Source organism: Desmodus rotundus, chromosome 9 (genome assembly GCF_022682495.2).
Source record: "Desmodus rotundus isolate HL8 chromosome 9, HLdesRot8A.1, whole genome shotgun sequence".
Lineage (NCBI taxonomy): Eukaryota > Metazoa > Chordata > Mammalia > Chiroptera > Phyllostomidae > Desmodus > Desmodus rotundus.
This window is the reverse complement of record NC_071395.1, coordinates 83,803,354-83,828,947: the sequence shown is the minus strand read 5'-3', so window position 1 is coordinate 83,828,947 and position 25,594 is coordinate 83,803,354. Positions and strand designations below refer to the sequence as shown.

Sequence of the window (25,594 nt, the reverse complement as noted above, 5' to 3'; positions counted from 1 at the left end):
TTTGAGTTGTGGGAGGTAGAGGAGGCCTACACAACACCTTTAAGGTGAGGTGATGCGTGAGACCCCAGGTTTCTCCAGGGGACCTCAGTGACCAAAGGAGAGAAAGGACTCTCCATCTCTACCCCCATCCAGGGAAGCTCTGGCTCAGCCTGTCATGTATCGGGGTTTTAACCTACAACCTTGTTGCCAATCATACTTCTGGTAAAAAGTTGAAAACAACTGAGCTAATGCCAAATTTTAAAGATGGAAAAATGGAAGCCACCCAGAGGGGGAAAATAACTGGCCTGAGGCCACACAGCAAACCAAGATCAGAGTGCTACAGCTAGGCGAGGCTCGTCCTGCCTGGTTATCCCATACTTGTTTGGTGGGCCTGTGGGGCCCCCAACCAGAATTCGTGCTCCTAAAGGTGGGGGTCTAGCTAGATCTCTCCGCAGGCCCCTGGGTTTTCCTGAATGGCCAGCAGTTTATCAAGTTCTCCATCCAAAAAGCAGGTCTGGGGCTTGGGGTGGCTGGCTTCTCCCAGACCCTCAAGAATCCTGCTTGAGTGGTTGTGGGGAGAGTAGGGGGTTTACACTGTCTGGGAAGCACAGCCCCACTCAGGTGCTTTCCCACACCGTCCGGGCCACGCTGAGCACTGCACTGGCTCTGCAATGGCCTCTGGAGCTGGGCTGCAGCCCCCAGGCGCATTCATCCTGCTGGGCTGGGGAAGGGAACCCCCGCCCCGCCCCCTCTCCTCCCTCTGGGCCACCACACCTTTGGCTCCAGCCACGTCCCTCATTAGCTCTAATGAGCCAGTCTAGGGACAGAGGGATATTTTAATTATGCTTCTAATTGCCTCCCAGGGAAAAGATGAGTACAGCCCAAATTTCTCTGTAGATGCTGGGGACAGGGATGGGTTTCCAGAACTCAGCCACACTGGGCCCCACGTGGAGAGGAGGGTGTATGAGGCGCTTCAGCTAGCAGAGCCAGCGGGGAAGGTGGGGGCAGGAGATGGGTGGGGGAGTCACCAGGTCCCCACCCCGGGCAGACACACCCCTGAGCTCACTTTCCCAAGTAATGAAGCTCCAAGGTGAGTGATGAGGCGAAAGCATTTTGAATCAGTAATGTTCTGACTCTTATTCTTTGGTGACTTGGAGAAAGTGGCCATGTGGTTACGTGGCCTTTTGGGACATAAAATGGGGTCACCAGTGTCCACCTCACTGGCCTGGGTGGCAGAGCAGGAACATGCCGCCTGTACGTTGACTTTCCAGGTCAAGTGGTACAAAAGGCACGTGCCGTGTCCTGGTGGAGACGGATCCCACACCTGTCGGCACCTGCGGCTTGAGAACACAGCCTCCTTGGCTTAATGACAACTCTGCAAATACCCTGTCAGGGACGTGTCTGCAGCCCAGCCCTGTGGGAGCGGAGGGCCCCCTCTTAGCAGGTGAGGAGAGCGAGGCACAAAGCAGCCAAGTGACAAGTGCCCAAGGGCCCCGACAGATTAGAGGGATAAGTGGCAGTTGGGACACCAAAGACCCAGAGCCCCTGAGGTCTGCCCAGGCAGAGGATGGAGAGCCCCACAGGGACTGAGAGAGAAGCCACCTCAGGCCACCAAGTGCCGCAGGGGCACAGGCAGCCACAGGACCCCAGTCCACACCCTCCCCCCTTCCCACCCACATCCCAACATAACCCTCCCCAGAAGCACCAGATGAACACCAGACATACGAGAGGGAATTTTTTTTTTTTTTTACTGTTGCCTCGCTGTTTTAACAATATCATGGAAAAATATATACAGCTCAGAATCTGGAACTGACCACCGCTGGCAGGGGTGTGAAGGGCGGCTGTGGGGGCTGCACTATGGAAACCGAGCACCCATGTGGTGCCCGCACTGAAATGAGGAACGGACTTGCTTCTGAGTCAGGATCTGGTGGGAAGCGGGAGGGGGCAGCCACGCCTGGTGGGGTCCTGCATCGTCAGCCCCTCCCCCCACTGGCTTCCAGGGGACAGGCGGAGGTGGGTCAGCCGGTTCCCAGGACAGAAAACCAATCCCCAGTTCACCCTGGGGCTCACACCCAAGCTCCTGCTCCGTCCCCGTGGGCAGGGTTACAGGGCACAGCATGATATTTGAATTTCAGAAGAACAACAAATAATCTTTTAATGTCAGCTATGTTCCACCTACGGCAAGAAGACACACTTACACTGAGAAACTGCCTTTTGTACACCTGAAATTCTCATTACTGAACATTCTGGTTTCTTTTGTTGCTCAGCCTGGCAACCGTGTACCCAGACCCTCCAGGCCCTGGCCTCGGAAGTCAGGGGGTGGGCGGAGCTGGCAGAGAGGCCTGGGAAAGGGAGGAGAAGTAGTAGTGGGGGCAGGGAGGGAATAACTCAGTCCAAAAAACAAAAAAAGCTTTTATACCCCACAGGAAAGATATATTACTTTTAAAAAGTCATTTTCCAGAAATACTCTATACTGGATGCCATCAGCGGTTAACAGCTATGGGTGGGGCGGGGGGCACACCCGCAGATGCCCACTCCATACAATTCTGAATAAAAGTTGGGAAGCACTGAGTATAAAGGTGTCTCCCAGGAGTCGATGTTCGCTCTTGCTGATGCTGATACAGCTCTAGAAAGACCTACATATGATAAGGAAGGACAAACAAACCCATTGGGGCTGAGGGACACCTACAGCCCATTCCTGTGTCATCCTGCAGGGGCCCCTTCTTGGAAGTTGAAGCCCAGGGGCCTCCCTTCCACTCCCCACCCTGTTCTTTTCCCCTGAAAGGGGCTGCGTTTAGTGTTCACGTTCCTCTGGCTTTACTCCAAGGGGCTCCAGGCTTCTGGTGCATGAATCAGGCGTGGGGGGGGGGGGGATGCGGCAGGGCACATGTCCACCCCATTCCTCCTGTGACACACATTTACCCAGGAAGTCACTGCCAGGTCACAGCAGAAACTCCAGGAGAGAAAAGGAGAGCCAGTGTCCCCAGCCCTGGCGCCGAGGCGGCCCCGGGCCGACCTGCATTGCTGTAGGGGGCGGGGCAGGAACTCAGGTTGACATCCAGCATCCATTTGAGGCCAAAGTGGAGAAAAGGAAACTGATCCCTGCTGTAAGAACATAGCCCTGTCCTACAGAGCTCAGGGAGGCCAGGCTGTGCCACAAAGTCAGGCAGCCAGTTGGCACCCAGGCCAGCTCCTCAAGTCCTCCACGGGCCCCCAGGCTTAGCCAACTCCCCTCATCCATGAGGTCCAGGGTCTGTGGCAGAAGCCAGGCTCTTGGCTGCCCCTGAACAGGGAGGGGAAGGTGGTGGTGGGCTGGGGGCAGGGAGATGAAGCCAAGAACGTGGAGCCCTACCTCCTCCTGCCTCACACTCTGATCTCGTCCTCCTCCTCCTCATCCATGAAGGAGAACTCCTTGTCGGGGTGCCTGGGGAGAGTGGCCCGGGCCCTGTCTGGCCCCCGGAAGGCAGGGCTGCGCTCTTCCAGGACACTGGAGGTGCAGCTGGACAGGGAGCTGCTGTCCCGTGTGGTGTGGCTGCCCACGCTGCGGGCTGAGCCGGGGCTGGGGGCCGCCGCCGCCCACCCCTCGTCCTGCTGAGCCTGGGGCAGTGGGGGTGAGTCCTGGCCAGCTTTGCCTTCCTGCCTGGCTCGGGGAAGGGCCCCCGACACAGAAGGGGGAGCCTTGAGAAGACAGCCCAGGTCATCGTCGCTGTGGTAACCACCACCCTCCTCCTCTGGTTCCCACTCCTCCTTGTCCATGATGCTCAGGACGTCGCCCAGCATGGAGGGGCCCAGGTCAATGTGGAAGGACATGATGGACTCTGCGTGCTTCAGCCCGAAGCCGGCCTTGGGCATGACGGGCAGGTCCGTCAGGTCCCCAAAGGCCTTCTCCTCCAGGAGGAGGTCAGGGGAGTGCGGGCCAGTGGCCCCGTTCCGCCGTGGCACCTCCTCCTCATGAGTCGCCTCCTGTTCACCCTCCCCGCCATTCCCCTTCTTCACAGGGCTGGACGACAGGCTCTTGGGCAGCTTGCTGGAGCCCTTTTCGGCAGCCTCCTTCTCATTCAGCTGGGGCAGGGACATGGCATTCTTGACAAACAGGGCTGAGTCCCGCAGTGAGCCCAGCATGTCCCTCTGCTCCCGGTCCCCCCTGGTCACAGACTGTGAACGCTTGCTGCCCCGAAACTTCCGGGACAGGAGGCTGCGTTTGGACGAAGAGGAGGATGCATGCTCATCCAGGGACTCACCATCCAGCTCACCAGCCTTGTTGTTGAGGAAGGAGGTATCTCCAAAGGCATCCCCCGCCCGGCCCACATGCATGGTGTGGCGGAAGTCGCCCAGCGGGGCACTGATCATCTCCGCTGTGAGGTCCACGCGGGAGCGGCGCTTGGAGTGCATGGAGCTGGACACCAGCTGCTTGAGGATGGGCATCTTGCCCGAGGGGAAGGGAGGCAGGGCCTCCCAAGGCAGCTGGCAGGTCTGGAGTCAGATCTGAAGTCTGGTGGGTGGAAGGGGCGATGAGGAGGAGCTCAGAGAGCTGCAAGGAGAGAACAGCAGGAAAGGGTTAACCTGGGCTGGCCTCACAGCACAAAAGCCCCATCTGCCTCCAGGCTGGTATTCAAACCCCAGCTCCTACCAAAACAAAACAATATGAACCCAGCCAGCAGTCAATTTCATAACCGTGCCTCTTTCTTCATCCACAGGTTTCAAGTTAGGGGAGTGCTTCTTACAAATCTGTTTGGCGTTCAAGGAGCCACAGACACAAACACACGTTCCCTGAAGCCTGAGAGAGAAAGAGATCTTTCTTCTGAAGGACAATAATGTCTCTCCACCCCTTCACACCTCCTCCCAACCCAGGATGCTGCCAGAGCCAGCAGGACTACATTTAAGGAGGTGCACGGGTGATTCCACAAAGCAGTGTAGGAAAGAGACTGAGCCTATAACTTGACTCCTCTGAACAACTAGTCTGGAGACATGCTGGGAGTTCTTCCTGCTGTGTGACCTCAATCCCTGTGAAGTCACTGACACCTCAACTTGAGTCATCATCCTCAGAAGAGGGAGAGGACAGAATGGGCCCCGGGGAGATGCCGCCTGGCACCGCAACATTTGTGGGCGGACCGGCTCACTTTCTGAATCAGAACTGGGGTGGGGCTGCTGGGATCCACACAACCGGCTCTCCAGCCTTCCCCATCACTTAAATGAGGGTCCTGCCTGTGATATCTCCATCGTGGGGCCCCAAGCTCCTTGTCAAGGATCCACCCTCTGCCCGTTGGGGAGATCGAGACTGCGAGACTGTCTCCCAATGTCTTTAATCGCTAGGGGTGCAAGAAGGCAGGGACTAACCCCAGGTGACATGGGCTCTGCAGACTCCCAGGTGATTGAATGGCAAAGGGCCATCTGAACGCACGAGGCACCATGCACGCAGCTCCTGGCAAGAAGTTGAAGTTCAGTGCTGGAGCCAAACCAGCCCCTTTCCCTCAGGAGTGACCTGCCCCAAATGCTACACCCAATAGCATAGGACTGTGCAGGGTGGAGAGGGATGGGTGCAAGGACTTAACCAAGTATAGCGGGTGGGGGGGGTGCAGGACCCCCAGTCCTGCTAACAGCACAGTTCTCAACAGCACCCCCATTGTGGAGCCATCCTTCCCGATGCAAAGCTCAACCTGTGGGTGCCCCACAAGCTTCTTCCTCACCCCTGGCTACTGCCCCCAAGCTAGGCCATTACAACCCACCTGGCCCTTGACACCAGCCCACAGGTCTCCCTGCATACTTTGTCCCTCTCCAGTCCACCCTTCACCTTTTAGTTAAAGCAAAACCCTCCTTGGACTCCCTACTGAGGATCCCTTGGCCCGACATGCCCACTCAGAATGCCACTGCTTGCCACTCCCCTATGCCCGCACTGTCCCAGCCCCAGGACTGGACACTTGCAGTCCCCCACTGCAATACCCTGTCACCTGGCTCACCCAACATCCTTCAGCTGAGATGTCACTCCTTCTGGGAGACGGTCCTTAGCCAGGTCAAGACCTGCCAGCTGCCTCCCCATCGCCAGCACTTTGGATGGCCCCTTTCCCGGCAGGCACAGTTACATGTTCTACCCCTGCCGGCTGGGCTGTCATTTTCCTACTGGACTAGGAGCTTCTGGAGCATCCCGACAGGCCTGCTCACTGCTGGACCCCACCTAGCAGTGCAGCGCACAGTTGGTCTCAAATACCTGTGGAGAAAGGCCAATGCCCTCTGGCCTCCCATCCCCAAGCTTTTGCCTTCTCAAGGCCAAGGACAGTGCTGGCTTCATTTCCGCCTACAGCCTGGCTCCAGGGCTCGCAGCCTGACCTCCCTGTGTCCTCTAACCCCACTCCCACGCTCTCCTCCTTGACCAGCTGCTGAGGCCCAGCCTCATGGCTCCCCCACCAGGAAGTGCCCCTCCTTCCCCCAGGCAGCCACACTGCTAGTCATTCCAGCAAACAGTTCTGGGGCGGGGGGGGGGCGGCAGGGGCCAGGCACCAGGGCAGCCCTGCCATGCTGGTGACCCGGGCTGGGCTCAGAGCCCGGTGAGGACTGTCCTGGAAGGCCTTGAGATGACCCCTATGCCTGGCAGCTCTCCCTCCTCCCACCAAACCCTAGGAAAAGTAGCCTCTCCTCGCCTCACCGGAACCCTCCCACCCATGCCCTGGGATCTGACCTCTTGATGTCTCTGGGCCACACATTCAATACACACACACTGACGAACGAAAACTGATGAGCAAAAGAAAGGCTTTAAGTAAACTTTCAATTTTGTGTTGGGCCACATTCATAGCCATCCCGGGTCACATGTGGCCCGTGGGCTGTGGGTTGGACCCCCCTGCTCTAAACAATCAGACAGGAACAGCTAAAGCAGGGATTAGCAAACATCTTCTACAGAGGGCCACAGTAAATATTTTCAGGCTTGTGGCTAAAAAATGTCTTGGTCGCAGCTATGCAACCGTCTTTGTAGCAGGAAAGTGGTGGTTGACTCTCTGTGAACAAATGGGTGTGGCTGCATCCCAATAAAACTTTATTTACAAAAACAAATGGTGGGCCTGATGTGGCCTGTAGGCCAGTTTGCTGACTCCTAATTTAGACACATGAAAAGCACTGGCCTTGGGGTCACGCCCTCACTGCTGCCCCAGGTCCAGTGCTCTCCCTACCCCACCCTGGGCCTTTGGGAAGGGGAAGCACCGCTCAGTTGCCACGACCAATTGAGCAGCCCTCCCCACTTCTGGCTGGGGTGGAGGGTGAGGGGGTGGTCCAGAGAAACGGGAACCTGGATGCTCCCTGGAGAAAGTTCTAGTATAGCCCTAGGCAGATTCTGACACTTAAGCCAGATCTTCCTTTGGGGTGGGGGCTGTCCTGCGCACAGTTAAGATGTTAAACAACACCCCTGGTTTCTACCCGCTCGATGCCAACAGCATCTCTTTCCCAGCTGTGACAACCAAAATGTCCCCAGAAATGCCAAGTGTCCTCTGGGGGGGCACCAGCACCCCTGGGTTAAGAACCACTGCCCAGAAGTGAGAACACACAGGTGAAAATAAAGCATGTAAACAAAGGTAAAGAAACACAAAGAAAAGGGAGGGAGAGACGGGGGAGGGGATGTAAAAGGTCAGAGTTGTGGGAACAGTGACATAAACGTCCAGAGTTGTGCAAGGGTTTCAGTGTCTCAGCAGGAATCCCCAGGCCCAGTAAGCAACTTCGGGCCTGTGGTTTCAGATCTTAAGTGTTGGAGGAATAAAGGGAAACCGCAGGCCCAGCGGCCCAAGGCTCAGCGGGGATGAAGCAGACCCCTGCGGCCACCCACAGGGACTGGGTATCCTGGCCACAAGGCCACGGGACAGGAGGGTCCTGGCTCTCCCGTTAACCCCTGCTCGCAGCACATCCTCACGGGTGGGCTCTGCAGCGGTGACAGGCGCCAGCAGGGAAACCCCGGACCAGCCCCGGGATCGCCAGGAGCCTGCACGGCCCACTCCCCGAGGAGACAGAGACAGGTCTGGCCAGCGATCTCTGCTGCCTGCGGTCTTCCTCCCTGGGGGTGAGAACCAGCTCCCTAGCTTGTGAAAAGCCACACCATCTTTAATATCCAGCATGAAAAGGTTCCAGGAGTTGGGGCCTAGAGAGAACTCACTCATGGGGTTGTTGTTGGTCCTGGGGTGACATCTTCACTGGAAACGTCTAACAGAACAATTTGGGGGTGAAGAGGTGGAACACAGTATTCAAGTACAAGCAGGTGGCCCTGGGGCCAGTTCAGGAGGCCTGGGTGCCCACCCGGAAGGGGACCTGCCAAGGGAGCTGTGGCTTTGGGAGGGGGTGTTGCTAAGTGCAGTGACTCAGCTCTGGGGAAGTGGCTAAAATAGGCTCGGAGGACAGGGCAGCCACTCCCCAGAGCCTGTCATGGGCGGGGACCTCCCCCCACCGCCCCACCCCGGAAGCCACATCCCACTTTCCTGGCAGAGCCAAACCACAGCAGCACTCACAGCTCTCCCTGACTCTTCCAGCCTCTGCTGGAACCAGAGCCCCAACCCTCGGAGCCACTGACCACAGAACCTTCCTTCAAGGCAAAAGCATCTGAAGTCCAGCCCCTGGTCAGACTACACCCTCAGCTCAACTCTGCTCCAGTCCAATGCTGGGACTACAGGAACTCACCCCTGTCTCCCAGATCAGTGACTGGACAGACAGCCCAAGAGTCCCAGCAGTGGCCTGTCCCTGGCAGCCTGGCCTCAGCAGGACACAGACCTGAGTTCCCCAGGGGCAGCCTAGCTGGCCTCCCACATCCCAGCTGACCTGCAGCTCACCCTGGTACAGAGTTCACATGCTTCTGCACCCAGTGCCCCTGTGCAGCCTCCTCCATGGTTTCCTGGTGTTCTGACCATCTACCCACTACCAGCACCAAGCAACACGGCTGGACAGAGGGGGCGCTGGGCACGACTTCATCCAGGGCTTGGAATGACTGCCAGAGGCTTCATGTCTTTCTCTGTCTCTCTCTTTCATTCTTTCTTTCCCTGTCCCCCTCTCTGATTACTGCCTGCCCACCAATTTTCCCATACCCTTCTGGGCCTGGGAGACAGAGCAGCGAAAACGAGGAGGCCACGCCCCTGCCTCCCTGGTACTCTTGCGGGTGACTGTGGGTGGGTGGGGAGCCAGGGTGTAAACAGGTAAATAAAGCAGTACCTTGGTGTCCTCACCGTCAAGAGGGAAACCAGGTGAGAGTACCGGGGCCTGGAGCACCACCCCCCGACCCTGAAGAAGGGGCACTGTGAGCTGAGAACTGAATGATGAAAGGAACCAGACCCGTCAAGAACATTCCTACAGAAGGGGCAGCATAGGCAAAGGCTCAGAAGTAGGAGCACGCCTGTGATGTTTGAGGAATAGAATGAAAACCCAGGGCCTGCTCTGTGAGACCAGGTAGGGTTTGGATGGCGTTCCAGGTGCACAAGGCAACCAGTAGCAGCTTCTAAGCAGGCAAGTCATCCAGTCTTCATAAGTTCCCATGGCAGCTGGCCTTGGAGGCATGGAGGAGGGGGAGCAGGAATTCAGGGTGAAGAGGAAAGGGGCCAGGACATGGGGGCCGCTAAGGAGCTGGACCAAGGGGGCCTCATTCAAGGCACATTTTGAAGGTAGAGACACCAGGATCTGTTGAAGGCAGATGGAGGAGGAGAGAAAGGACAGAGTCAAAGGGGACCCCAAGCCACTTCGAGCCCCAGGCGTCCTTTCCACTGGTAGGTCTCACCTAGCAAGCCTTCTCTCAGGGGCATGGATGGCCAACATGCCCCACGAGGTAGACCGCAACGATGCCAGAACAGGGAGCATTCTGCTACAAGTCTGTCCGCAGGAACAGCTCGCTAAAGGGGCCGTGCAGGAAATTCAGTGTAAGGCGGGCCACCGCTCTCTAAGAGGTGAGGGGCTTGGACCCTAGTCACAGGAGGAAGAGGCGACGCTTTCTGGAAAGCTCTGCAGCCTTATCCTGTGAAGATAAGGAGTCCGGGGGAAGGCGGAAGCTGTTTCATTCCAGCAGCAGACAGGGCCCATGGGAAGATGTGACAGGAGAACGGAAATGCCCTGACCCACGACGTGCGCCTCGCCAGGGGGCCTTGCTCGGCGGGGCTGCGCTGGGGTTTCAGCTGACTGCAGTACACCGAGTCGTTTAGCTCCTCCACGTGTTCTGCTGAAAGCCCTCGTATTTGAAAGTGTCTGTTTGCACCAGGAGGTTAAAAAAAGCACTCTCTTAAAATCATCTGTGCCCAAACCACCACAATTATTTTTAAAAAGCCCAGGATAGGAACATGAGTGATCACCATTCTAACTCCTGCCCCGTGTATCTGTGTCCATATCCCCTTACAGTACCGGGGTGTGGAGCAACTGTGCTCTCAGAGATGACAGACTAACTGAAGGGACTTGCCCTAGGTCACGGACGGAAGCCAAGGCTGCATTCCCACCTCAGGGTGCTAGCCACTCAAACAGCCACAGCACATAAAAACACAGAACGCGTAATTTGTGTGTGTGTATATTTATATAATTACACACACACACGCATGCGCTTATTTTTCTGGGCTACATACATGTCTACTATCATTCCATACGTCAATTAGTAAGTCTTAGTTTCCCTTTAGAAAAAGTGTTTTAAACAGCACACACAGAGGTTCTGCTGTTTTCTCCCCACACCCCTGGGGCTGCTAAAATACAGCTCCCGGTGTCATGCGACTCCCGCCGCGGCGTCCATGACGCCTACAGCTTTCGAATCCCAAGACTGAGAGATGGAGGACGCCCTGGAGATCGTCCAACGGCTGGGGCAGGGGAAGAACTTGCCAGAGGGCATGGGGCTGGTGAGTGACCCAGGTGGCACTTTAGCCAAGGTCTCCTGCCTCCCCATCTAAAGGTCTTTCCCAGATAACACTGGGGCTGACTCACTGCCAGGCCCCAGGCTCCACCTTCTAGAGTCTGTTGCCATCTTGCCCACAAGAAGAGTTAGGACAGGGAAGGGGGAAGGACATCCTCCTGACCAAGTGGCAGGTCCTAGGTGCCACCAGGTGGGGAGAAAGGTACACAACCCTGGACCAAGAGCTGCTCGAAGTCAAAATGCTCCCAGGATGGCGTGATCACGTGGCATCAGCTACTATGGCAATTGCTTTAAATAATGGCTTTTAAACGAGTGGGATTCCACAACCTCCACGGTGGGAAACCTGCTCTAGTAAGTATTTTATTAAAGTCACCAACACAGACACTCACTGAAGCCTTATTCCTAACAGTAAGAAGCCTGGACACAACCTAATATCGAACAATAAGGAGAAGGCTGAGAACTCTACGAGCCGTGAACTGAACAGGTCGTCCCGAGGGCACGGAAAGTGGGGGATGTGCAGACCACGCTGCAGCCTGGAAACTTCTCCCCCCCGCACCGCGAGTGGAAGGGAAGAGGCAGAACTAACGCTGTTCACACAGGGAGCGCAACCCCGCACCGCGGTGCACTCGGGAAGGGAGACTTAAAGGGCACCGGAGAAATTCAGGACTGATGTCAGGCTTCAGAGGAAGAAAACAGGCTTTTGAGAAAGACGTTTCCTTTAATGTGGTAGTACTACTGTAATAATAACTTTAAAATCCCAAAGCATCAAAGGCTTAAGGAAAATCTTCTAATTTCAAAACCAGCTTAAAACTATCCAGTTCTCGGGACTCAGTACAAGGCAGCGAGGTGGGGCTGGGTAAGCAGGGGTCAAAGTCCACGCTCATTTGGAAAAATCTCCCCTTGAAGTCTGTTCTTTTTCTCCCTCTCTCCCCCAGAATCCGCCCCTGCACCCCCCACTCTGCCAAGGCTGGACATGTTTATTACATTCTCATTTCATGCTAAATGCTCTCTGGGAGGAGAAAGTGGGCAATCTCTAACAACCTGGTGTCAGGGAAAACAGGGAGCTTAGGACGCCCCCAAAAGAACTCACTCTCCAACAGCTGCTTCCTGGTGCTCGAGTCACCTCCACTGAGCAGGAGATAAGAGATAACAATCCACCCCACCCCCACCCCGGAGACAGGCCAATTCCCAGCGACACTGAAGCTCTAAGCTGGAGGCCAGCCTCCCACGTGGGTGACCCTGAAGTGGGATGCTGTCTGAGACCCTGGGCAGGTGAAGGTTCTGCTTCTGCGGCTTCTAGAGCCTCAGCTCAGTTCTTCTGGTGACTGCAGAGAGCAGAAGAAACAAGGGCGGGCAGGGGTCACACCAGGACCACCAGCGCCCCATCCTCCCATCCAGCTTCAGTTGCTAGCAGACCACCCAGCTGAGTGCAGGAGCTATGCTGTAAGCAGTTCCCTGTCCCTGGGTGCCTGGGGCACCGTAAATGCGTGCCGCCATTTTATGGGAAGCAAAACTGAGGCTCAGAAGGGGTGATTTCCCTTGCTCACTCTCACAGCTATGAAGCAGAGATTTGAACCCATTTCTGTCAGACCTTGGAACATGATTTGCTGTATGAGGCCACCCCGCTCCAGCCTGGTGGATGGCCTCACTGCAGATGTGCACATCGGGGGAGGGAGCACTCCAGGCACAGCTCAGAGGGGCCCCTTTTGACCTGCCTCTCACCCCCACTTCTGGTTCTGATTCCCTGGGAGGTAAGAGGGGAGGGCCAGCCTGAAGCAGCACCAGCACCGGCCCACATAATTAGGAGTGGGCCCAACACAAGGCCACAATTCCGTGGTTTTGTGCCTGTCCTGTCCCCATCGCCGGTCTGTGTCCCTTGGTGCTTCCAGCTGCCCAGAAGGAAGACCAGAACCCTGACCCATACTCTGTCCCCAAAGTCTCCCAACCTGAGTGCCCTGTGCGTGCTCACCCTCCCTGCCTGCCAGCCAATCCAGACCAGGTCCATTGGCCCAAGGGTGCCACTGCCCAGTCACACTCTCGGGCACACCCCATTTCCTGGAGAGAAACATCCTCGGCTTTGGTCCCTCTTCATGGAAGAAAAGGAAGTGAACAAGGCTGGGGTTTCACTACATCCCCCCCACTGCTGCTAACACACATGTCTCAGCATCCTTGCAGGGAGGGGGTGAACCTAGTGTCCAGGTCATCAGGACACTAGGCTCTTGCTGGGCAGGGCTCACTGCTCAGGGAAGAATGAACAGTCCAGGCCAGAACTTCTCAGTGACTTCCACTTTCTGCTGCCACCCTAGGGGTTCTTAAATAATTTACACCTACACTGTCCAATACGGGGCAGCCACCGCCTTATGTGGCTAAAGATCAATTTGGCGAGTCCAAATTGACAGGTGCTGAAAGGAACACACTGGCCTTCAAAGAATTCTAACAAAAAAGAGAATGTAAAACAGCTCACTAATATTTTTATACTGATTACATGTTAAAATAACATATGGAATATAATGGGTTAAATAAAATGTTAACTTCACGTATTTTGTTTTACTTTTTTAAAATGTAGCTACTAACAACGTCAGTTAACCAACCACAGGACTGGCACAATACTTCTATTGGAGAGTGCCGATTGAGACATTTTCCCCTTTTACTGGACGAGCAGTACTTTCCGCTGTAGATGAATAAAATAAAGCTAGCCATTGTTTACATTTGGGTGAAAATACGAACATGTTAGTAAAACATGTTGCAGTATTTTAGATTGAATCCTGACCGCCTAAATTTCATATCCAGTGGGCCACTGCTGAAGGCTAGGTTGTTTCAGTTTTATCTGAATTCTGTAACAAATACCTTTCCAGCTAGGTCTGCTCAAGTCCTTAACTATTTCCGGAGGATGCAGACTTCTGAGTGAGTAAAATTACTTTTGTTTCTTATTGTTAACTTGTTCTCCAGAAGGTTTCACCAAGTTACAGTCCAACATAGGATGACGGACTTGAAAACAAACCACAATCCCCACCGCCCTCCTTTGCAATTTGCATTTCTTTGATTACTAATGAGGATGACGAGTATTTTACACTCCCACTCCCAAGTTTATGGAAATACACACTTCTAAAACTATCAGGTAATTAAAAGCTTCTCCAAGAAAAAAATCTAGAAGGAAATACACCAAATCAAAGATGCCTGGAGCTTGTAAAATTATGGGTCACTTAAAATAGAAAATAAAAAATTAAAATGTAGCAATAATGTTACTGATTCCTTATAGAATTAGGAGTTAAGCATCAAATGCTACCTTCACTAGATGTTAAAGTCTTTACACAATACAGACGCACACACGGGTGTATTCCAGACTCCCTTTTCTGGTCATTGCTCTGCTAGGCCTGCCCGGTCTCTCTGTAAAATGTTTTGAGTATCTAATAGGGTAATATCTCACCTTTAACGTATTTCTAAAACTTTCTTGGCTTTGCTGATGCAGCTAGTCTTCCAGATGGACTTTTGAAACATTTTATTAAGTTCCAAAAGAACTCCTGATGGAGTATATTGGAATCGAAAGGAAACAGTAAATCACGTTGGGAAGAACTGGCTTTATCACATCGACTCCTCACCTCCATCTATTCAGACGTCCTCCATTAGACTTTGTGGTGGTTCCTCCTTCGAGCCTGACACATTTCTTGTCATGTTTATTCTGGGTATTTTATAGTCTCTTGTGAATGGGTTTCGCATGCTCCCTATTGCTTATTTTATATATACATATTTTTAATGGCTACCTTACTAAACTTGTCCTGTCTCATACACTTCAATCAACTTTATAGCTGAATCATTTGGGCTTTGCATCAGCTGCAACTCGTAATGATCCTGCCCCCTCCACTCCTCATGCTTATCTTGCCTGGCGTTTGCAGTGATACTCCAAACCTCACTCGACAGGACAGTAGCCACGAGCCACGTGGGGCTCTCTGGGTACCTGAAGTGTAACTAACGAGACTAAGGAACTCAAGTTTTTACTTTACTTATTTTAATTATTTTAAATGTAAATGGAAAACCTAAGTATGTTTCAAACAACTTGAGTATGTGAATCTACTTTTTCAACTGTACATTTCTGTCCAAATTCTGACTGAGGCTGTAATAGCTTCCAAACTGAGGTGTGCTATGGGTGTAAAATACCCACCGGATTTTAAAGACTTTGTACAAGAGCTACTGTAAAATATCTGATTCATATCTTTCTGAGTACAATGTTCTGGATATACTAGGTTAAATAACATTGAAATTAATCTCACCTGCCTGCGTTTTTGAACTGCGGACTGAGAGCTGTGGATAGCCTCTCCCAGTGGGGGCTCCAACAGCGAGAGCTATCAAGACTGGGTGCGAGGAACCCTCTCTGGGAAGCAGCACCCTGGACCCCACCCCTGGGCCCCAGGTGGACATGCCCTCCTAGCTCCTGACCACGGGCACAATGGAAGTGTGAGAAAGGGAACTGAGTCACTGAGCTTTTATTCTGCACCAAGCTTTATTTTCATTAAAGTGCTTTTTTAAAAAAAAGTTACAAGTAATACACTCTCTTGGCATTTGAGAGACTTTATCTCATGCATTCTTCCAAACAAGCCCATGGAGTTATTAGCATCACCCCCATCTTGTACATGAGAACATGAAGGCTTAGGGTTAAATGATCTGCCCAAGCCACATGGCCGCTAAGGGCAGAGCCGAGAGAAGAGTCCAGGTCTGCCCGATTCGGAACCCTGGGCCTTTTCAGCGGTATCAGGAGGGTCACAAGCATTGTTGGGCCCAGGCCTCCGAGCTGTGATGAAGGTGATGGATGCATGGTTTTGCACAGAATTTCAGGTTAAAACCTCTCTAGTCTGGTCACCCCATTCAACACCATTCCAGGGAAAGTACAGATAAATTCTGGGAAATACAAAACACCCTACACCCCCCACAGGGAACCCCTGTTCCTCCTGGGCTGGGAGCGGGCCACTCTCTCCACTCTGCTCCTGCATCTGCCTCTCTCCTCACCCCAGAGCCATGGACTATGGGCCTGGGGAAGGAAGGCTGCAGGAGGGGAAGGAGAAAGCCCCATCCTCACCATCTGGGAGTTGCTTCCGTAAGGGAAGAGAAAGGAGTGAGCCATGACCTGGGAGTGACAGGAGGAGACAAAACAGGAGTCAAGGCAACAGAGAAGCCAGTGACTCAGGACATTTGCAACTTCGCTTGTTTACAGGGCTCTTCCTGGAAACGTGTCCCCCCACCACCCCCACTGGTCGCCAGCTAGCCAGACACAATCCACCAGAGGGAGAGCCAGGAGAGGGGAAGGGGTGCCTGGTGGGGGGCCCCACTGTCCCCGTGCACCTGGGTCTCCTTCAGCTGGGACCGGCCCTTGCTCCCCGCTCCCGCCCAGGCCTCAGAAGGAAGCGGCTGGGCTTGAAATCAGATCTGCCAGGCCTGGTTTGGTTTCACTTTGCTTCTCCTGAGATCGGAGTGCTCAGCTGAGGAGTGGGGACCGAAAGACACTCTGGGGTCTCCAGGGGGAGCTGGGTGACCTGGATTCGCTCCAGAGCAGGCTGGCATCTGTCTTAGTCCTGCCAGAGAATGTAGTTGGGGGGAGAGTGGGAGGTGGGTGGCAAGCAGCAGGGACCAGAAGCCAGACTCCCCAGGTTACATGAGCTGGCTCAGCCACACTGGGCAAGTTACTTGTGCCTCAGTTTCCTCACTAGCTTTCAAAGTGATTGATAACATATATGTCTTAGCCTTATCATAAGAATTAAATAAGCTAATACACGTAAAGCCCGTAACACATGGATGCATAAGCAGTGAGCCCCTGTGTTTGCTGCGCTATGAAGGGGGTGCTGGAATGTGTTCTCGCTCTCAGCAGGTGCCCTATGCCTGTCCCTTGAAGAGTAGAAGGAAAATTCTAGCATTTCCAGTGACACTCTGGCCACTGTCACTCTCCTAAGTTCAAAAAAGACACATTATTAACCTGGGACACATACCTCCAGTGTTACCAGAGGACATCTAATCCAAAGGCTCCAGGGCTGACCCCTTCTGAAGCCCTTGGGGGGTTCCCATGATGAACTGTGGTGGGGGAGGGGGTGTTCCAAGATTCTGAGGCCCAGGGGCAGGCTGTAGTCCCCACCAGCAGGGGACAAGCAGCCTGTGACTGGGTGTATTCCCCCATTGGGCCCTCCCTTCTCCCCTTTCGCCTTCAATGAATCCGCAGGAAGGAGCCTGCCTGGCTTCTCGCAGACAGGACTTAAACTCTATCCGACTTCCGCTTGGACCAGGTGAATGAAGTGGAGGTGGGAAGAGAGAGACTCTATTCCCATTCCCCCATAACTCAGGAGGTGGGGGGACCCTGGGTGCTACCTGCAGCAAATCATGCGCAAAACCTCAGCATGATCAGCCCCCCAATAAAATACAGCCTGGTCCCTGGGCCGAACCAGATTCTCATTAGAGGTGCCTGTGAACTGTGCTGCCAGCCCTAAGGAGTTCTTTGTGCTCTCAGCCTCTCTACTCCCACTGTTTGATTGAGCCGTAAACCCCACAGGGAAGGGAGGAACACCAGTCCGCTTGGATGCTTCAGGACCAAGGGCAACATTCTAAGGGATGGGGAAGGGATGCACTGAGTGGGGACCTGAGGGTGAAGAGGATGGAGCAGCAGAGGACAGAGCTGACAGAGCCTGCAGACCGAGTTCAGCCCCCATGAGAAGTGCATGGCCACAGGTCTGAGGAGAACTACCCCAGGGAAACTGGAGGCTGTCCCCAAGTACAGAGTCAGGGATCTCTTGCCCTGGCCCTGCTGCTTTTCAGATGCCCTCAGCCCCTGGGGGGAAAAAACGAGGGGGAAATATCAGCAGTGCAGAGCTGGGTAAGAAATCTAAGCCTTCCTTCATGAACACGCCCCACACCGCCCTCACCTGACCCAAGAGGAAGACCCTTCTTCCTCCTCTCGGGAGGCTAAGCAGAGACCACCAGTGCCTCTATTCTCAGCAAAGGAGGGCGCTGGATGCCAGAGCTGCTACCCCAGCCTGGAGCCCTGAGCTGCAAGCTGGCAGTGCCTGGGGGGTTCTCTGTTCTCCTCAGACCTGTGGCCTTTTATGGAAGGAGGACCAAGGCTCCCCAAGAAGTGGGTTTTTAGCTGGTGCTTTGGGGACACAATGAATGGGAATGTGGGCAAGAAATGGCTAAGCTTCCTTTGCAGCTTACCGCAAGCAGAGAAGGGACACGTCCGCTACACACACGAACCCCCAGGCCCAGCATGACTATCCGGTCCCTGTCCGAAGAGGGCCTGGGCCTATCCCCTCTGGAGCACCCAGCAGTCCCCTTTGGGACACTCTGCCAGAAGCTTCAGGGTTTGGTCCCTTTTCCCAAGGTTCAGGAAAAGCCTTCCGGTACACAGGTCAGAAGACCTGAGCTTGGGTCAGCTCTCTGGGCTCCCAGTCAAGGTTGCTCAACCCCTCTCCCTCCCTCCACCCCCAAGCCTTATCTCTGGCATCAGCCCAGGTTCTGTTCCTCCAAAGAGCAGGCTCCTCCCTCCTCCACAGGGACAGGCTCCTAGGAGCCTGTGGAACTTCCTGCCAAGGGAGGCTGGAGTCTGCCCAACAGCAATCCTGGGTGCTCTGGCTTCTGCGCCCTCTACTCCCAACCAATCCAAACTAGAGCAGGAAAAAGAAAGAGAGCGAAACAGGAGAAAGGCTGCAAACACCATGCCTGCCACACCTGGGCACAGCCTGTCCTGGCTACAGAAATCAATCAACCAAAAGGGGGAGGGGACTGGACTCTTTGAGCTACAGCCAATTCGAGGCTCCTTACTAGTAAAGAAGGGTCAAAGATGCTCCTCCAGGTCAACCTCTACCATTCCCACCCTGCCCCATTTTGTAGATAAGACTCGTCTGCTTGGGTCTCTGGGATCTCTGGTCCTGGCTAGGCTGGGACAACAGCTTGGGATGAGCATTGGTGGGTGGGTGTAAGAGAGGAATGAGGGAAGGGTGGAAACCCCAGATAAAGATAGAGGCCTGAGCTAGAAAGGATAACTTGAGCATTTGGCCATCAGTGACCAGGGTCCATGACCTCAGGGGCTGGGACCCACCCCAAATGGCTGCCTCCTGGGAGCAGGCTCACTTTATCACACTGGGCCTGTCCCAGGAACCCCGGCAAGACCAGGAGAAAGAGGGTGGGTATCTCCCAAGTTTCCCTGAAACCCCGTTGTGGGAAGGGGCAACTGTCCTCAAGGAGTGGAGGGGCAGGCAAAGTCCAAGGTGGGAGGAGATAAAGCACTCTAATCTGTTGGTCACATGGCCGCTCACGCAGGGCAGCTGATGAAAGCTGGAGCCCATACGGCAGCCCCACACGCACGGCGGGGTCCACGCTACCACCGAGGACAGAGCCTCACAAGTGGCCTGCAGATGCTCCATTTATTGCTTTGGGAGCCCTGGGGTCACGCAGAGGTCTGGCTGGGCCCACAAACTCCCCTTTTGGGGGAAATTCACAGCGCAGCTCCACCTTCCTTTGTGCCCTGTTCTTTGTTCTCTTAAAATTCAGTCCATCCTGCCGGTGGTCCCCTCCTCCACCCCAGCCTCAAAAAGGGGCGGAGGCGTGGGGAGTTATTAGAAACCCAGACTGTGCAAAGTTGCATTGCGGGAGGCCCTCCTGCAACGGGGCCCCTCATTGTTTACCCGGGCTGGATGAGGAAAGCTTTCTCTGGTCCAGATGCACCCCGAACTCTCTAGATTGGAGCCAGGGGCTCCAGAGCTCACGCACAATGGCAAAGAATGGGCACCGCGGACGCCTCAGGGGGGTCGTGGGAGCCGGTCAGATTGCAAGGGGTGACAACAAGGAAAGAAAAAGCATTGTATTTCCTTTCTATTCTCCCAGGAGAGAAAGAAAACTTCCAAAGCCCAGACTGCAGTATCTCATTGGGAAACAAGGAATCTGGTTTGAGTTAGCAGAGGGCACCCCTCCCCCCCCACGCTCCCCCCACCTCCCCCGCCGCGTCTCACGCACAACCCAGGCTCCGGCTGGGTACTCTCCCAGAGAGCCTGCCCAGCCTCGGCCCTCCAACTCCCGCTCCCGGTTACCGTCCCGCTCTCCCGACCGGGCTTGGTCACAGGCGGCGGCACAACCCACAGGGAAGCCAGTGGGGGAAGCAACACAGGCAGGGGGCAATTTTGTATCCTCAGCTAGGGGCGCTCCAAGGAGCGGGAGGAGCCAGAGACTGCCGATCGCAGCTCCACCACCCCAAGCGGGAGATTAAATCATTAACTAACAGCTCTGGGCCCCGGCCACGCCAGAAGCAGGTCCCGCGCGTAGTCCTGTCCCCAGACTCCAAAGAAGCTGCCTGCTCCGCTGGGCCCCACCCTGCCGCGGCCTCCCGGTCTTCTCGAGGAAGCAGGCGGGGCTGGATCTGGCCAGGGAAGGCGGTGGGGGCAGGGGGCGGGATAGTATTTGTTTCCTTAGCTATTCCCTTCCAGGCGGGTCTTTCTCTCTTCTCGCAAGTCCGGTGACATTGGGTGGCGTGTGCTGCAGTGTGTGTACAAGAGCGAGAGCGCGTGTACACGCTTCTGCCACGACAAGCGAATAATCCTGTTCTTATTCAAGGAGAACTCCGCGCGCACACACGCCCCCCTCGGGAGCCCGCAGGCTGTGCTGCGCGAACCATAGTGCCGACACACACCCCACTCCTGGGCAGGGGGTGGACCTTTAAACGCGGCACCCATCCCACCCCACCCTCATCCCCACCCCTACCCCAGCACCCTGGCCGGGCCGGAGAGCGCCAGTCTGGGAGAGGAAATCGGGGCTTCGCCCGGCTCTCTGCCACATCCTCCTCCCCAAACCCCGCAAGACTGGACAACAGGATGCATGGCTCCCGTCCTCAGCCCCAGCCCAGCCATCCGCGGGCGGCGCGGTGCTGAGCAGCGGCTCGGAGGAGGTGGGTTTCGGTGCCCTGTCCCCGACCCACGGCCCCTATCGTGGCTTTTTCAATCCTTTCTGCCCCACGGGGAGGCTCGAGCCCCCCAAGCCGAGCCCACTCGGGCCTCAGAGGGCGCAAGCGTCCGTCACAGTCGCCTACCTGGGTTCCCAGAGACGCGAGCGCCTGGCGCGCTGCACTGCTTTCTCCGCTGAGTGGGCTCCGCGCGGCGCCGGGGCAGGCTGCCCATATCCGCGGCGGCGTCGGTTTCCCTCTCTCTCCGGCTTCCAGGGCTCTGGCCGCGGGGACACTCCCCTTCCAGGCTCCGCCCGCACCTCCGCCCCCACGTCACCGCGCCGCCGCAGCCAATGGCCGGAGGGAGCCGTAGCCCGGCCGCTCGGCCTTCTCGGTTCAAATCTGAGAGCTTGAGGCTTTCGGAGCGCGAGGCGGGGAGACTGGGAGGCGGGGACGCTGGGGCCCGGCCCCGGGCTGGGGGGCGGCTCTGGGGCGCCCTCGCCTCGCTGCGCTCCCGGACCCAGTACCACCTAGAGCCCTGGGGCCTAGAGCGCGACTCTCCCCGGGGGCCCCAACGCGAGGTCCTCCTGAGGCTCTTCCCTGTCCAAGAGGTGACCAGACACCGACACCCCCCGCCTCCTCCCCGCAGTGCCGACCGGAGATGGGAGCCCAAGGCGAGGATCGGCACCGTCAGGATCCTGGATTCCATCCCGGACACCCTGGAAACGAGAGGGGCGTGGAGCAGCCGTCCCTGAGGCCAGCCTCGGACTAGTTCGGAGAGGGTGTCGGCTGGCGACCTGTCTCGGGTCGTCCTGCCTTTCCAGCCGTGCCCTGTGCCTAATTATCTGCGGAGGCTAAGTTCTCTTCCACGTGAAACTTACAGGGATGAACTCCTGCATCCCGGGGCCTGCGTCCTAGGAGAAAGCCTGCCTTGGGTTTGACTCTTCCGAGAAATAGCTTCCATGTGTAAATGATAATCACTCACCAATGCCAGCCGTGCCAGGAGAGTGGACACAGCACAAAGTCCCCTTGCTGTTAGCTGCTCCCTCACCTGGGTTTTCAAGGAAGTGGGGTGGAGGAGTGGAGGTTTCAGGCTCCCTCCTACCAACGTGGCCTTGGATGGGACCCTCTGTGGGGCCCTTTCCGCGGGCGCTTTCCCCTCAGTGCTGCGGGCTCTAAGCCCTCCCTCCATCTCCTCCCCCATTCGCCCATCCCACGTCCCCTCACAGCTCAGGTCCTATTTGTCCCATGAAAACTGAGATTCTCGGGAGGCATCTCCTCCCTTCCCTTCCCTTTCCCTTCATTTAAAACAAATTATTTTGTCATTAGGGCTAGCTGACTGTAATCTGTTCTTTTCACAGGTGTCTGGGAGTTGGCCTTCCCAGGTAGATTACATATCAATTAAGTACACCTCCAGGACAAAGTCCTTCTCTTTGTCATTCTCGACCCTCTGGGAATTAATACACTGCCTTTGAGGCTTCTTCCAGAAACGTTTAACCTTTGACGTTTGCCTGTGGGGACAGGGTTGAAGAAAGCCCCATCCTGCTCTTGGGAGGCCCACAGTGGACACCAGCTGCCAGGGCAGGAGGTCAGATGCTTCGGACACTACCCCGCACGGCAATGCCAGTGCCCTGGCTGGAGCTTGGCTGGAAGGAAGTGCTGACTTTCTCCGATATCTGGAATCCCCGACCTGTGAATTGCAGGTGGCCTTTTCCTCCTCTGTATCCGCTGAGGTGAAGTGTTGCTGCGACCTTTCTGACCAGAGCTTTCAGAGGAAATTAACAAAATAAAAAAACCTGAAGCTTGAATACCTACCTTGAAATTTCTGGCAAACTCTAAACCCCTGACTCTGGAGGGGGATTTCGGGTCTTAACTGCACCGTTGGTGTAACTTGACCTATAAGCCCTCAGGCCTGGGTACGAGTCTTTGCCTGTCCCCCGGGCTGGGGCCCACCCTTGGGATCTGGGCACACTTGATCCTTACAACCACGGGGGCCGAGCTCCTCCCCGCGGTTTGTCAGCATTGGGTTCTGGGCATTGTAGCTCACATCCCAGCCCCACTAGGATCCATAACATCAGTTAATCCTATTTCCTTAGAGAAAAGTTGGAGGCTCCACTCAATCTAGTCCAGTGTTTGCCATAAAATTTGACTCTTGGCAGGCCATTTCGTTTCCTGGAATGAGCTAATCTCCAAGGCACAAACGTTCTCCTTCCCACAAACGCTCTATGACTCCCACCTCTATCCTGAGTCCCCCACCCCCAGCTTTTCCCCCCACTCAGGTTGTCAGATATGATCCTGAATGGACACTTCAGGGTGTCACCGGGGCCTGAGGTCAGCACAGTTGGGAGTGGAGCCTCTGCAACCCGATGCCCTGCCCCCACCCTGGGCCATTCATTTCCCCTCCTCCCCCACTGGGCAGAGGCTCTTTCACTCCTCAGTTCTCTGTTCTTGGGAACCACCTGGAGCCCTTTCTCAGGCAGGTCAACCTCTGCTGAGTGGCCTGGGAAAATCCCTGGGAGCTCAGGACAAGGCTCCCCACCACTGTGGGGAAAAGCCCCAGGCTCCAGGCCATGAACCCTCCTCTGAGGGAGTTAATGTGCATCAGGCCTCTGGGGCAGCCAGTGCACCTAGAGAGTAAAACAGCAGGTCACCCCTCAGCTCCTTGGAGACAGGGTGGTGTCCGATTGGTGTTTGACTCCCCATGTGAGCTGGCACATAGTCCGTTAGCTAGATGAATGAATGAATGAATGGGCCGTGTCTGGAGCCCCACAGCCCTCCCTTCACCTGACTACATACAACCCTGACCCCAAGGTGAGCTCTGGAAACCCTCTCAGCAAGCTCGCTGGGCCATCTACAGGGTGGCACATCCTTCCAGGATGGCAGCTCCCAGGCTCCGGAGATGAGGGAGGCGCTGTCTCCACAGACCCTTGACCGGAGGGAGGGCTGCCCCTCCCTGGGCTGGGGACTCTCAGTGGGTGGAGACATCAGTAGGGTTGAGTGAGGCCTGAGAAGGTGATGATGATGTGGGTCAAGGGGTGGTGGCAAAGCAGAGAGCTATGGAGTTTACTGGAAATGAGTTCAGACACGGGGTCAGACACCTGAGTCGTGTGACCTTGGAGAAGTCACACGTCTCTTTGAGTCCTATCTGGGGCACGGTAACAATCCGGAGCCACAGGAGGCTACCAGAGGATAGAGGGACATCAAGCACGTGACCTTGCTTTGGGAGCTGTCGAGTCCAATGTAAGGGACGCTGGTTACTATTTTGTTATTGCTAAGTCATACTTGAGGCTTCTGGGTCCCGCGGTGGTCACCTCCATCCCTCTGCCAGGGAAAGAGCAGACGGCACCCCCACCCCACACCCCACCAAAGAGTCCCGTCCATCATGTGCGTCATCATGTCATTAGCACACTACCCCTGACCACTGAGGTGGGAGATGGTACCACATGTCTTGTTTATCTGGGAGGGAGAAAAGGATGGGCAAGAAAGATATAACCAGAGCTCTGGCCTCCTCGGCATGATAGTGTAGAAGTCAGCTAAAGGCAGTAAGCCTCAGAAGCCTGAAAGGAATGTTCTGTGTGGTCCCCAGGTTCTTGAAGCCCAGAGCTTCGCCCACCAGTGTCCCCCCCATGACAAGTGGAAGAGCCCAAACTTGCCCGTCAGCGGACGACTCCTCTTGGTGCTCCAAGGCCCAAAGATCGGGATTAGGAACACAGGCCCTAAGGTCACACAGTCCTGGGCTTGAATCCCAACTGTCGCTGTGGGACCTGAGAGAAGTCACTTGAGCTCCATGGGGCTCACCTGGGTACCTACCCCCTGTAGTTGGCATGAGGTTGTTAGATAATGCAGGTCAGAGGTCAGTGTAAAGTTGGGGCCACATGGAGAGCCCCCCACATGGTTGCCAGCCTGTCTCAAAATTAAGGACCCAAGGGTGACCTCCTGGGACAAGTTTGTTCCTGGGCATCCTTGGACAGGGTGGGCCCCTCCCCTTTAGTGTTTCCTAGAATTGAGCTAACAGAAAAAATAAATGAACCTCGTTATCTGCAAGAGGCAGACCTGGGCTTCGATAAAGGGGTTTGTCAGGATCTGGGGGCCTACCAGAAGTTTCTGTCATTGTCTCTGTGGAGGGGTGGACAGAGACCCTGCTCTGCTGGGGGGCAGCCCCTACCAGCCAGACACCCTCCTGGACCCCCAGAGAGGTGGTAAGAAAAGGGACTAGGGGGGCAGAAAGAGGATCTGTTTGTGCCCAGAAAAGGCCTTTCTTCTCCCCGAGATCCCAGTTTGCAGGCAAATGCGGCCCAAAGAAGGCACAGAGAAGGCCAGGTCACTGTCATTTGTTGAGTGTTTTCCTGTAGGCTCAGTATTTTGCATCTCACTCCCATTTTTCAGATTAAAAACAGGAAAAGCTAGATCACTTGCCCAAGGTTCCACAGCTAAGTCCAGATCCTGGACTGGAAAGTTCTAAGCAGTCAGGCTCCAGAGCCCACGGTTCTAGCCACAAACCCACGAGACAGCAGGAAAGGTGAAGTGTGAGTGATCTCGCTACCGTACTGAGCCCTGGTGGGCTGGGGAAGGCCACTCACGAGAGGAGACGGGCACCATCTCACCAAGCAGACAGACTCCTACCTGCCTGGGAAGGTCCTATATCCCTTCGAGGCAGTTCTTAGAAGGCCACAGTCATGTCCCCTCCAACCCCCGTCCCTGTCACCCTGCCTCCCCCAGCCCACATCCAAACAAAAGACCCCAATTACATCCCTTCCCAGAGCCCAGTACATGGTCCAAGGGTGAAGTGGATGATGATGGGATCTGAAGGCATCACTCAGCATCCTCTCCATCCCAATGTGATGTGACACGTGGCCCAGATGTTCCCAGTGCTT

The 25,594-nt window shown here is 55.4% G+C and overlaps 1 protein-coding gene across 1 annotated transcript; it reads right to left on the bottom strand.

Annotated features, from left to right (window-relative positions):
• Positions 1–1,690: 1,690 nt before the first annotated feature.
• CDC42EP4 (CDC42 effector protein 4) lies at positions 1,691–21,374 on the bottom strand. Its single transcript, XM_024573292.4, has 2 exons — positions 20,868–21,374; positions 1,691–4,510 (listed from the first exon to the last, which is right to left on the bottom strand). Exon 2 carries the CDS (start codon positions 4,402–4,404, stop codon positions 3,343–3,345), a length of 1,062 nt encoding a protein of 353 aa, XP_024429060.1. The 5' UTR covers positions 4,405–4,510; positions 20,868–21,374; the 3' UTR covers positions 1,691–3,342.
• Positions 21,375–25,594: the final 4,220 nt, after the last annotated feature.

Coding starts and splice junctions, on each gene's coding strand:
- CDC42EP4 (XM_024573292.4), bottom strand. CDS start 4,404: ATGCCCATCCTCAAGCAGCTGGTGTCCAGCTCCATGCACTCCAAGCGC.